Source organism: Pseudophryne corroboree, chromosome 3 (genome assembly GCF_028390025.1).
Source record: "Pseudophryne corroboree isolate aPseCor3 chromosome 3, aPseCor3.hap2, whole genome shotgun sequence".
In the NCBI taxonomy this organism is placed as follows: Eukaryota; Metazoa; Chordata; class Amphibia; order Anura; family Myobatrachidae; genus Pseudophryne; species Pseudophryne corroboree.
Window position 1 is genome coordinate 402,964,541 of NC_086446.1, and position 12,772 is coordinate 402,977,312.

Genomic DNA, 12,772 nt, shown 5'->3' on the forward strand with positions numbered 1-12,772 from the left:
TATATGGGGGATGCACAGAGGGATATTTTGCCGTCTGGCATCCAAAATAAATGTAATGTCCATTCTGTCAGGAGGGTATTAGAGACCTGTCACTGGACAGGTGATGCTGACTTAAAAAGCGCATAGAGAGCCTTATAAGAGTGAGGAATTATTTGGGGATGGTCTCTGGGACCTCGTATCCACAGCAACTGCTGGGAAGAAATAATTTTACCTCAGGTTTCCTCACAGAAAAAGGTACAGTCCTTTCGGCTTCAGAAAAGCAAGCGGGTCAAATGGCGCTTCCTTTCTGTACAGAGACAAGGGTAGAGGGAAAAAGCTGCACCAGTCAGCCTGTTCCCAGAATCAAGATTCTTCCCCCGCCTCCTGTGAGTACACACCATGACGCGGGTGCTCCACAGGTGTAGCCAGGTACGGTGGGGGGCCGCCTCAAAAATTTCAGCAATTAGTGGGCTCGCTCACAGGTGGATCCCTGTTTCTTCCAAGTAGTATTTCAGGGTTACAAGCTGGAATTAGAGATGTCTCCCCCCAGCCGTTTCCTAAAATATGCCTTGCTGACAACTCCCTCAAGCAGGGAGGCTGTGCTAGAGGCAATTAATAAGCGGTATTCCCAGCAGGTAATACTCAAGGTGCCCCTACTTCAACAAGGACGGGGTTACTATTCCACACGGGTTGGGGTACCGAAACCGCATGGTTCGGTGTGACCCATTTTATATTTAAAATCCTTGAACATAAAAAAATTCAAGTTCAAGATGGAATCGCTCAGGGCGGTTATTGCAAGCCTGGACGAGGGGGATTACATGGTATCCCGGGACATCAAGGATGCTTTCCTGCATGTCCCCATTTACCATCCTCGCCAGGAGTACCTCAGATTTGTGGTACAGGATTACCATTACCAAGTCCAGACACTGCCGTTTGGACTGTACATGGCACCGAGGGTGTTTTATCAAGGTAATGGCCGAAATGATGATACTCCTTCAAAAAAAGGGAGTTGTAATTATCCCGTAATTGGACAATCTCGTTAAAAGGGCGAGGTCCAAGGAGCAGTTGGTAGTCGGGGTAGCACTATTTTGGAAAGTGCTACAACAGCATAGGTGGATTCTAAACAGTCCAAAGTTACAGCTGGTTCCTATGACACGTCTACTGTTCCTGGGGATGGTTCTGGACATAAACCAGAAATAGTGTTTCTCCCGGAGGAGAAAGCCAAGGAGTTGTCATCTCTAGTCAGAGACCTCGTGAAACCAAAATAGGTAGCGGTGCATCATTGCACGCGAGTCCTGGGAAAAATGGTAGCTTCTTACGAAGCAATCCCATTAGGCAGGTTCCATACAAGAACTTTTCAGAGGGACCTGTTGGACAAGTGGTCCGGATCGCATCTTCCGATGCATAGGCTGATAACCCTGTCTCCAAGGACCAGGGTATCTCTACTGTGGTGGCTGCAGAGTGCCCATCTTCAAGAGGGCCGCAGGTTCGGCATACAGGACTAGGTCCTAGTGACCATGGATTCCAGCCTTTGAGGCTGGGGGGCAGTCACATAGGGAAGAAACTTCCAGGGACTTTGGTCAAGTCAGGTTATTTCCCTACACATAAATATTCTGGATCTGAGGGCCATTTACAATGCCCTGAGGCCAGCAAGGCCTCTGCTTCAAAACCAGCCGGTACTGATCCAATCAGACAACATCACGGCAGTCGCCCATGTAATCAACAGGGCGGCACAAAAAGCAGGATGGCGATGGCAGAAGCCACAAGGATTCTCCGATAAGCGGAAAATCATGTGTTAGCACTGTCAGCAGTGTTCATTCCCGGAGTGGACAACTGGGAAGCAGATCTTCTCAACAGACACGACCTCCACCCGGGAGAATGGGGACTTCCTCCAGAAGTCTTCCAATAGGATTGTACACCATTGGGAAAGGCCACAGGTGGACATGATGGCGTCCCGCCTTAACAAAAAGCTATAAAAGATATTGCTCCAGGTCAAGGGACCCTCAGGCGATAGTTATGGACGCTCTGGTAACACCGTGGGTGTACCAGTCGGTTTAGGTGTTCTCCCCTCTGCCTCTCATACCAAAGGTACTGAGAATAATAAGAAGGCGAGGAGTAAGAACGATACTCGTGGATGGCCAAGAAGAGCTTGGTACCCAGAACTTCAAGAATTTATATCAGAGGACCCATGGCCTCTGCCACTCAGTCAGGACCTGCGGCAGCAGGGGCCCTGTCTGTTCCAAGACTTACCGCGGCTGCGTTTGACGGCATGGCGGTTGAACGCCGGATCCTGAAGGAAAAGGGTATTCCGGAGGAAGTAATTCCTACGCTTACTAAAGCCAGGAAAGAGGTTACAGCAACTCATTATCACCGCATATGGCGAAAATATGTTGCATGGTGTGAGGCCGAAAGGGCCCCAACAGAGGAATTTCAACTAGGTCGATTTCTACATTTCCTGCAAGCAGGAGTGACTATGGGCCTTAAATTGGGTTCCATTAAGGTACAGATCTCGGCTCTGTCGATTTTCTTTCAAAAAAGAACTAGCTTCAGTACCTGAAGTTCAGACATTTATAAAAGGAGTGCTGCATAGTCAGCCCCCGTTTGTGCCTCCTGTGGCACCTTGGGATCTCAACGTGGTGTTGAGTTTTCTTAAAATCACTTTGGTTTGAACCACTAAAAACCGTGGATCTGAAATATCTCACATGGAAGGTGGTTATGTTATTGGCCTTGGCTTCTGCCAGGCGAGTATCAGAATTGGCGGCTTTGTCTTGTAAAAGCCCTTATTTGATTTTCCATATGGATAGGGCAGAATTGAGGACTCGTCCCCAGTTTCTCCCTAAGGTGGTGTCAGCGTTTCACCTGAACCAGCCTATTGTGGTGCCTGCGGCTACTAAGGATTTGGAGGACTCCAAGTTGCTAGACGTTGTCAGGGCCCTGAAAATATATGTTTCCAGGACGGTTGGAGTCAGAAAATCTGACTCGCTGTTTATCCTATATGCACCCAACAAGCTGGGTGCTCCTGCTTCTAAGCAGACTATTGCTCGTTGGATTTGTAGTACAATTCAGCTTGCACATACTGTGGCAGGCCTGCCACAGCCAACATCTGTCAATGCCCATTCCACAAGGAAGGTGGGCTCATCTTGGGCGGCTGCCCGAGGGGTCTCGGCTTTACAACTTTGCCGAGCAGCTACTTGGTCAGGGGCAAACACGTTTGCAAAATTCTACAAATTTGATACCCTGGCGGAGGAGGACCTGGAGTTCTCTCATTCGGTGCTGCAGAGTCATCCGCACTCTCCCGCCCGTTTGGGAGCTTTGGTATAATCCCCATGGTCCTTACGGAGTTCCCAGCATCCACTAGGACGTTAGAGAAAATAAGAATTTACTCACCGGTAATTCTATTTCTCGTAGTCCGTAGTGGATGCTGGGCGCCCATCCCAAGTGCGGTTTATCTGCATTACTTGTACATAGTTATTGTTAACTAAATCGGGTTATTGTTGAGCCATCTGTTGAGAGGCTCTATTGTTTCATACTGTTAACTGTGTTTCATATCACGAGTTGTACGGTGTGATTGGTGTGGCTGGTATGAGTCTTACCCGGGATTCAAAATCCTTCCTTATTGTGTACGCTCGTCCGGGCACAGTACCTAACTGAGGCTTGGAGGAGGGTCATAGTGGGAGGAGCCAGTGCACACCAGGTGGTCTAAGATCTTTCTAGAGTGCCCAGCCTCCTTCGGAGCCCGCTATTCCCCATGGTCCTTACGGAGTTCCCAGCATCCACTACGGACTACGAGAAATAGAATTACCGGTGAGTAAATTCTTATTTTTTTCCGGTACAAATAAAGCCATTCTGGCAAACCTAGCTTACCCTCAAGTACAGCATCTCCGATGTAATGTCATGGCGCTAACTACCTCCTACAGCCTTGTGGTCTGGGGAACAAGTATGTTTGTGTCATGGGAAGTCTCTGCAACATTGGTTGCTAGGAAAATTGATTTTGTGGCCACATGTGGATGTAGCTCAACTCTGGCCTCAGATGAGAAGTGTAAATATGCCTTTCTAAAAAATGTAAAGATGCTATTCTTGTGCCACACCCTCAATGTACATAGTCATCTTGTGTTACAGCTACTGTATTTAACAGGCTTCAATAGGGAAGAGACAGCCAGCAATGAGAGCTGCTGCTTTCTGTGGTGTCAGGGACCTGTGCACAAAGTGTTTTTCTGTGGTCGCTCTACAATCCGAGAAGCAAGGAACCTCTACCTCAGTGTGACATTCATTTCTGGGTGTACTCTTGCATTTAACAGCAAGAAGGACAAAATATAAGTACTATAATGTTATTCCTTATAAAGAATTCCAAGTTCTGCCATGTGTACTATGTACCTCATTTAACTGTTTTTGATGTCACTCCTGATTGATTGCTGTGTATGTTTTATTGCTCCTATGACGGAGTGAAAGGTCTGCAATGTTTGTATACATTTGACTATCTCATATAGTGTGTGTGTGTGTGTGTGTGTGTGTGTGTGTGTGTATATATATATAATATTGCATGCACACATTCTTTTCATATATATGGTTAGCTGTTTTGTTCCTTCTGTATTTATTCTGAAAAGAAGCATATGAGTTAATTGCAAAGCATAGCTGAATAATTGATTTTCTAGCACCTCCTAAGTGTGTTAATTAGTCAGTGTTAGTTTCTCAGATTGGAGTTTGTATATTTTAAAAAGCCACCATCACCCATATTCTTATTCTGTATGGTTGTAGTGGAAAATGTTGACCAAATCCCAGGATCCAGGGAACCTATTTTATAAAAGAAAATACCTGCTCTTGCCTAATTTTTGTTTCAACTGAGTTGATTAGATATTCAAATACATGAAAAGGATACTGAATGCAAAATAAAGGAGCAGAGGGACAGGTCAGGAAATAATGATATAATAATAAAATCTATAGCATACTATTTGAATAATGTACAATATCTAACCATGCTGCAAGCAGAACCTGCCTTCCGAAGTTAATGCGTGGTAGCAGCTGTGACAGGTTTCACAGCTTCCGCGATGAATTGAAAGTGCCCTCAAATCTTATCTATTGGTGGGGAAACATTTTCTTTTTGCAGTGTTGAGTCATTGGGCACGATTCAATTCGATGACAGTTGAATAGCGGGGGAATTAGCTCCCAGCGCTCTTCAATACAGTGCCAGGTGACACCCAACAACGGAATTTCTTCTCACACCCCCAGAGTGGTGCAAGTAGAAATCCGACAAAATTGCCAGCGCGATGCTGATTTCTGCCCTTAGTGCAGCGGAAACAGCGTCGAGCACTTAAGCCGGAAAATGGCCGTTCTCCCGATAAAACACCCTGTTTATTCCAGGAGAATGGGCGTTCTCTGACTTACCACTGCGCTGTATTGAATAGTGCCAGGGGCTACTTCCCGGAGCTATTCAACAGTCATCGAATTTAATCGAGCCCATTGATTATTACCTACATTTAACAACATAAAACAGTCACCCGAAACATCTATGGCATTACATTAGAACTTTATATTGGTGTGTTCTCTTGCAGTTTTATATAGAAGCTTTTTGTGTTTTCAACGTTAAGAAAAACATGTTATATCTGCACCACCTGCACTGCACATGGTTTTACCCATTAGAGAACAAATTTGCTGCTGAGATCAGGTCTGAATTAGGCCCTCTGTTCGGACATTATCGACTCGCATGCACGGTGCGACTTAGGCCAGGTACACACTACAACGATAACTGCACAGTTTGTCATTTCCAGGCAAATCGGAATAACAAATCGTGCATCCCTATGTCTGTCCCTATGTCCTCCGCTCCTTTATTTTGCATTCACTGTCCCTTTCATGTATTTGAATATCTACCCAGTTTTTACCCAGTTTTGTTCTATTACTGCTGTTCCAATTGTAACGCACAACGGAATATAAGAAACTGTTAATAAATAAATAAATAAATATTGTGCTTTGTGTACCCGCGATTCGGGGCTACCGCAAGTCGTTAACGATATCTTCTGGTGGTTGACTGTGCTGCACGGTCAGTCAAAAGATATTGTTTATGATGCCAAATGCAGCATGACCTGGTACAATGTCCCATTCTACCATGCAGTGCAGTTTGTATGCATGGTATAATCTGTCGGCTGACATATCGGCTGGAAACTATCTGTACGCGGCCTTAATTGCATGCAGTGGTGAAAAAATTGTTCCACTACGCCTGACATCAGCAGTGCATCCATTTCTCAATCAACTCTCACCTTTGCCTGCATCTGAACTTCAGTGAATGAGATTATCATGTATGTTATTTCCTATGTGTGTCAAGAATTCCAATTTTGTCTTTTTAATTACAGAACTCTTTAAAAAAGAGAAGATCTGGAAAGATGGAAAAGAAACCATCTCCTCAGGTAAGACTTTGCGGTATGTCTGTGGAATCAAATTGTATAAACAAAAATTACATCTGAATGGCTACAGGCAAACTAGAAATGTTTACTGTCCTCTTCGGGAAGTGTTATCATCAGATCCTTATTTCAACATTGTATAATAGTATGTATATACACGTTTCCTGAAACAGCCCCTAGAAATAGTGCAAGGTGCGTGTTTAGTATAGATTTTTAAAATAACCTTTTATCTATAGGGCCGCATTTTGAAATGCATTTTTGGGGCAAGATGAAAATATTAGATGGCAAACTCATTTCTATGTAGGAATAAGTACTTTACATTGATCATGGGCGATGTACCCTGTTTAATGGAAACCATTTGATTATTTTTGGAACAAATCTACACACCAAACCTGTCTACTACAGCTACATAATTTTTCCAACAATACAGTTTAGAGGTTATGATCTGCAATCTCTACTACTCATTATTTATTTGGTAAGTGTTTTGAAGCTACCATTTTAGTATAAAAAGTTCCTTTTTTATTTTATTATTTTTAAATGTACCTTTACTTAGTACAACAGTTATAGGGGTATATTCAATTGAAGTCGGATCCATTCCGACATTCATTTGTCGGAATGGATCAGACCTGGGCTATTCAATGTCATCTCAATTCGACTTTTACAAAAGTCGAATTGAGATGCGGGAGCTGAGACGGGGAGAGCTGCGGGCAGACGGGGGAGAGCAGCGCTGCAGCAGCGGCTATATAGCCGTCTGCCCGCGTCTCCCCCCTCCACCCGTCTCTCTGCCTCTCCCCGTCTCTCCTCTCCCCATACCCGCATCACAACCGCCTCTCACGACAGCTTCCACCCGGCTCCAGCAAGCGAGGTCTCGCTTGCTGGAGCCGGGTGGACGCTGCTGTGAGTGGCGGCTGTGACATCCTTCGGCGCTGCTCTGCCCACGGCTCTCCCGGTCTCAGGTCACTCATCTCACTTCCACTTTTTTTAAAGTCGAATTGAGATGGTCGAAAAGGGGGCCAAAACCGGCAGCTATTCCGCCGATCCACGTGCTTTTCGACAAGTCGAATTCCTTAACTTGTCAAATAATTTGGGGTTATATTGAATAGGTCGGAACCCCTTCCGACCTAAAAAAGTCGAAAACTGCCTTCTTTTCGACAGACTGCAGCTTTCGACTTCAATTGAATATACCCCATAATGGCATGACAGCTAGCTTCCTATGTTTGAGTGGACCCTCATTGTAGTCTGTAAACAGATCTTTATTAATTGGCGGGGTAATATCCTTTTTAGTGAGCAGCTCCTTTATGGAGACTGTGTGTTTGTTTGTTTTTTAGCTTGTGTTTTGCTGTGTGGTTGCTTACATAAATATGAACTATCATTGTAATATCAATGTAATGTTTCTAGTTCAGCAACAGTCATAAGTTGTGGCAGAAACCATATTTGCAAAGCCCACACCCATAGCCGTGTTTTTATTAAGTACCCAAGCAGATGATTCTGTACAGCTGCCCTGCCTCCGTTTTAGCATGCCTTAATAGCAATAGTGTGGCAGGGCATGCTGGCATGTGTAGTTCCACAGCAGCTGGAGGGCCACAGGTTGAAGACCCATGCTGTACAGTGTACGGGCTAAGGGAGTCCTAATGCTATCTTTCTTACAAAGAATGTCCAAAAATCATATTCATGCAGTTCATCACTAGTGCCATAAATTGTTGGATCTGGGTTAATGTATTGCTACATTATTCTAACATTAATTAGGAGGCAGGCTGCTGTGAAACTTTTTTTTTCTTTTTTTTTTTTACTTGTACAGGATTTTTATGTTTGAATATGCTCCTTTATGCTAGAGCATTAGTATTCCACTCCTGCGTTAAAATCTACATTTCAATAGTGCTTTGATTAAAGCTGCTGCCTTCATTAAGAAAAAATAAAGCAGGCATTGAAAATGTTCTCCTGATTACAGTGTAAAGGCATCTGAGAGGGAATGAATTTTCCTGGGGGGCTGGGGAACACAGACAAATGCTATTCTGTGCTCTGTACGGGTATTACAGCTTAATGACAGAGGGGAAGCTGTGCGTAGCTCACAGAACTGCAGTCAGTGTTCGCGTGATGCGGTCATAATATTTGTACAAGTTGGTACAAAAGGCCACTGCTTTGCATTTTACTGCCACTATTAACTACCTTGAAACATGAGAACACAATGCAATATTGTTGGTAGTATACTTTAATTTCTCCATGCAATATTTTCTCTTATGAGGATTTCCTTCAATTATGATCTCATTAAAAGATACGGAATAATCTCACATCTGAAGTAATCTGATACAATGCTTCCATCTTCCACATGCGTAAAGAGAAGTGATGGTTCTCCGTGGAATCAACACTGGAAATCGATATCTTTTTAATAAATTATTCACTCATTTCATGTATTCATAAGTACCACTAATGAAGATAGCTGTGTGAATACACCCTAGAGTCAGGTCTTGAAGTGGAGTTAGTAGTTTTAAATACATAAAACACATTTTATTTATGTTGCTGTATTCTATATGGACGTTATGATGAGATTTAAACATTACGTACATGACCCTGCTCAGAATAGTATTTTCCATATAGTACATACAGTACATATGACTTAGGGAGTCATTCAGACCTGATCGCACGCTAGGATTTTTCACTGCGCTGCAATCAGATCTGAACTGCGTATGCACTGCAATGTGCAGGTGCGTCGTACGGCTACAAAGGAGATCGTTGCTGGGCGATGGGATTGTACAAAGAATCCATTCGCACAGCTGATCGCATGGAGATTGACAGGGAGAAGGCGTTTGTGGGTGTCAACTGACCATTTTCAGGGAGTGTTTGTAAAACCGCAGGCGTGTCCTAGCGTTTGCAGGGCGAGTGTCTGGCGTCAATTCTGGTCCTGAACAGGCTGAAGTGATCGCAGCGGCTGAGTAAGTTCTGGGCAACTCAGAAACTGCACAAACTCTTTTTGTTCCACTCGGCTGCACATGCGATCGCACACTTGCAAAGCTAAAATACACTCCCCTGTAGGCGGCGACTATCTGATCGCAGCGCTGCAAAAAATAGCTAGCGAGCGATCAGGTCTCAATTAGGCCCTTAGTCTCTGCAGGTTCTTACAAATCTTTGCAAGCTTTATACAAACCTCTTTAGTGGCAAATAGAAAATGCCACCAATATCACTGGGCACACGGTATAACATTTTTATAGAACGCACCCAGTTTAGTGCAATGTTGTACACAGATTCTTTCAGCCGCATTATCCCACCACCATCCAGCTTACATTTTCCATTGGTGGAAAGACATTGGGGCTTAGCTGACACTGGTGTTGAATCAGGATTACTTGCTAATTCTTAACATCTGGCACACACAGGCATGTTGGAGCTGCTAGCGGAATACTGAGTACTGCATCCATTTAAAGGGAAATGGCAACAAACTGTTCCCATTTAAAACAAATGTAACATGTATTATTGCATGTACAAGGTAACAACAGTAGGGCTGTTCATATTGTTGCCAATTTAAGCTGTCCAAAAGCAAGCCAATCAATGAGTGGTCTGATCTGTCAGATCTTACCATACACGCACACACATGTCCAAATCTGTAAGGGCCCCAATAGTGCATCTAGGGAATTAAAGCAGTCCTGCTCCAATACTGTTAAAGTCCCATCAGATGACCTTACTAGTCGCATATATGTAGCAATTTCCAGTTTTACTGGCCATTAGAATAGCATCCTGTTCTTCATCAGCATTGATTAACTCCTGTAAGATTTATTTTTTTAGAAGAACATAAAAACGCATCATGTTCTAAACTTATATTGGTGACACAGGCCAAACACTCACAAATGACCTGAAGGCCATCTTTTTTCTTGAATTTGTATGCTAAGGACTTGACTTAGTAAAGCTAGCACAGAAACCACAACTGCGTTCTTGTCCAGAATCAAATACTTATCTTTCTCCAGAATATCCTGTTGTTCAAATATACTAAAATGTAGTGAAAACCAAAATAGTAACAAAGCAAATGTAAAGTTAGCAACACACTCAGGCATTTCTTGACCAGTGTTTAAAGAACTGTGGGGCGCAAACATAGGCGTAGATTCTCTTTTGATGTATGCTATTTAAAGGTCAGACTGCTCTCACTTACCGTATTTCCCCTGGCATTACAAGATTCATGTTGATTGTATGTATAGGATGGTACTTTGTAGAGAACATAATTACCACTGATGTGACAATGGAACATAATTTGGTAGACAAGGATAATTGAGACTTAAGCTTCTGATCTGCATCTTAATATAGAAAAAGGAAGTATTCCTTATATAAATTTGTCATTAACATAAGTCAACTTTTCATGGTCAGAGAGGTTTTTAGTACATTTTAAACCTACGGTAATACCTTGTGTATGTTAGTATATTTTTGAGAAAGCATTTTTTTAGGGGAGAAGCTGTTAGATTATGTGGTCTATTTCTGACTTTATGGATTGGTTACTGGGATAAAATGTACTGGTTTAATCTTACTACACTTACTATAGTGATAATAGACTATACCAATATGTGCGCATTTAGGGTGCTTTTAACCAGGTGTAACAAATTGTTCTTTGGCAAAATTAAATCTGGTGAAGCAAATTAGTGAATTGTTCCTAAAGAATAAAAATTTTATTATCGTATATAAAACCAAAATGCATATGGCTATATAGACAGTTAACTGTACAGTAGCAATGTTATTGTGAATGTGAGGCTATTGATGGTATTTCACAGAAACCATAGTTAGATTTAAATGAAGTAAATTGTCAGTATATCTACAAATAATCATGAATAACTGAAAATAAATAAAGTATGATTAACATTCTGTATGCTAGTCCGTTTGGCACTGAACACTTTACCGATTGTGTTTAATGATGAGCTTTCTTAACAACCTCATTACAGTGCAAGGCTAAAGAGTGAAGAAAAGGAAAAGGCTCATCATAGAGTATTTAGGTTGCTCTTATCGGATTGGTCTTTTTGTCTTTCCTACAGGAGAGAATTGCCAGACACATGTATCCAGTGTACTTTGCTTAAGGTGGGTACACACTTAGTGATAAATTAAACGACGTAGCTCATTTTGACCTTTCCTGAGCGACGTTTACTTTATCACTAAGTGTGTATGCGGCCATCGACGGACGATGCGCAGCCCCGTGGGTCATTAACGACCCTCGCCGTCAGCCGTGCAGGCAGCTCAATTTGGACTGTCATCCAAAAACTGCGTGCCCTGCCACAGCATGACGTCACTGAGCGATATCATTTGCATATCGCTCAGTGTATATGCACTGCCGCCAATCACCCCGGCAGGGAAGGGAACGCACTAGGTGAAGTCGCTCATAGAGCACATCGCCTAGTGTGTACCCACCATTAGAACAGTGTTTATTTATGATTCAAAATAATGAACATATTGCCCATACGTTTTAAAATTTTAAAAACCTCTGATAAGGACAAGATCATCTACTTTATACAACTTCCCCAGCAGGTTGGATCCTGTAGGCTACACTCTTCTTTGTGGTGTTGTCTGGATCCTCTCCATATGATTTTCTCCATGTAGCAAACAAACGTAGAAACCACTGAATAAAGGGGGTCATTCCGAGTTGATCGCTCGCTAGCTGTTTTTAGTAGCCGTGCAAACGCATAGTCGCCGCCGACGGGGGGAGTGTATTTTCGCTTTGCAGAAGTGCGAACGCATGTGCAGCCGCGCTCAGCAAAAAGAGTTTGTGCAGCTTCTGAGTAGCTCTGAACCTACTCGGCGCTTGCGATCACTTCAGCCTATCCGTGTCCGGATTTGACGTCAGATCCCTGCCCAGCGAACGCCCAGCCACGCCTGCGTTTCTTCAGACACGCCTGCGTTTTTCCAAATACTCCCTGAAAACGGTCAGTTGCCACCCAGAAATGCCCACTTCATGTCAATCTACTTGCGTCCACCAGTGCGAATGTAATCGTCGCTAGAACCTGTGCAGAACCACAATGCTCTTTGTACCCGTACGTGGCGCGTGCGCATTGCGGTGCATACGCATGCGCAGAAATGCAGATTTTTAGCCTGATCGCTGCACTGTGAACAACGGCAGCTAGCGATCAACTCGGAATGACCCCCCAAAGGGTTGATCGCAGCAGCAAATTTGTTAGCAGTTGGGCAAAACCATGTGCACTCCAGGTGTGGCAGATATAACGTGCAGAGAGAATTAGATTTGGGTGGGTTATTTTGTTTCTGTGCAGGGTAAATACTGGCTACTTTTATTTTTACACTGCAATTTAGATTTCAGTTTGAATCCACCCCACTCAAATCTAACTCTCTCTGCACATGTTATATCTGCTCCCCGCCGCCACCTGCAGTGCACATGGTTTTGTCCAACTGCTAACAAATTTGCTGTTGTGATCAACTCTGAATTA

At 43.4% G+C, this 12,772-nt stretch overlaps 1 protein-coding gene across 4 annotated transcripts in view; it reads left to right on the forward strand.

The window, feature by feature from the left end:
* MTCL2 (microtubule crosslinking factor 2) overlaps positions 1–12,772 on the forward strand; it is a 146,220-nt gene that overhangs the window by 71,099 nt on the left and 62,349 nt on the right. For all 4 annotated transcript variants that reach the window (XM_063960135.1, XM_063960136.1, XM_063960133.1 and 1 more), the window contains exon 4: positions 6,324–6,377. In XM_063960135.1, the coding sequence (XP_063816205.1) occupies positions 6,324–6,377 (54 nt within the window). The remainder of the gene's footprint in view (positions 1–6,323; positions 6,378–12,772) is intronic.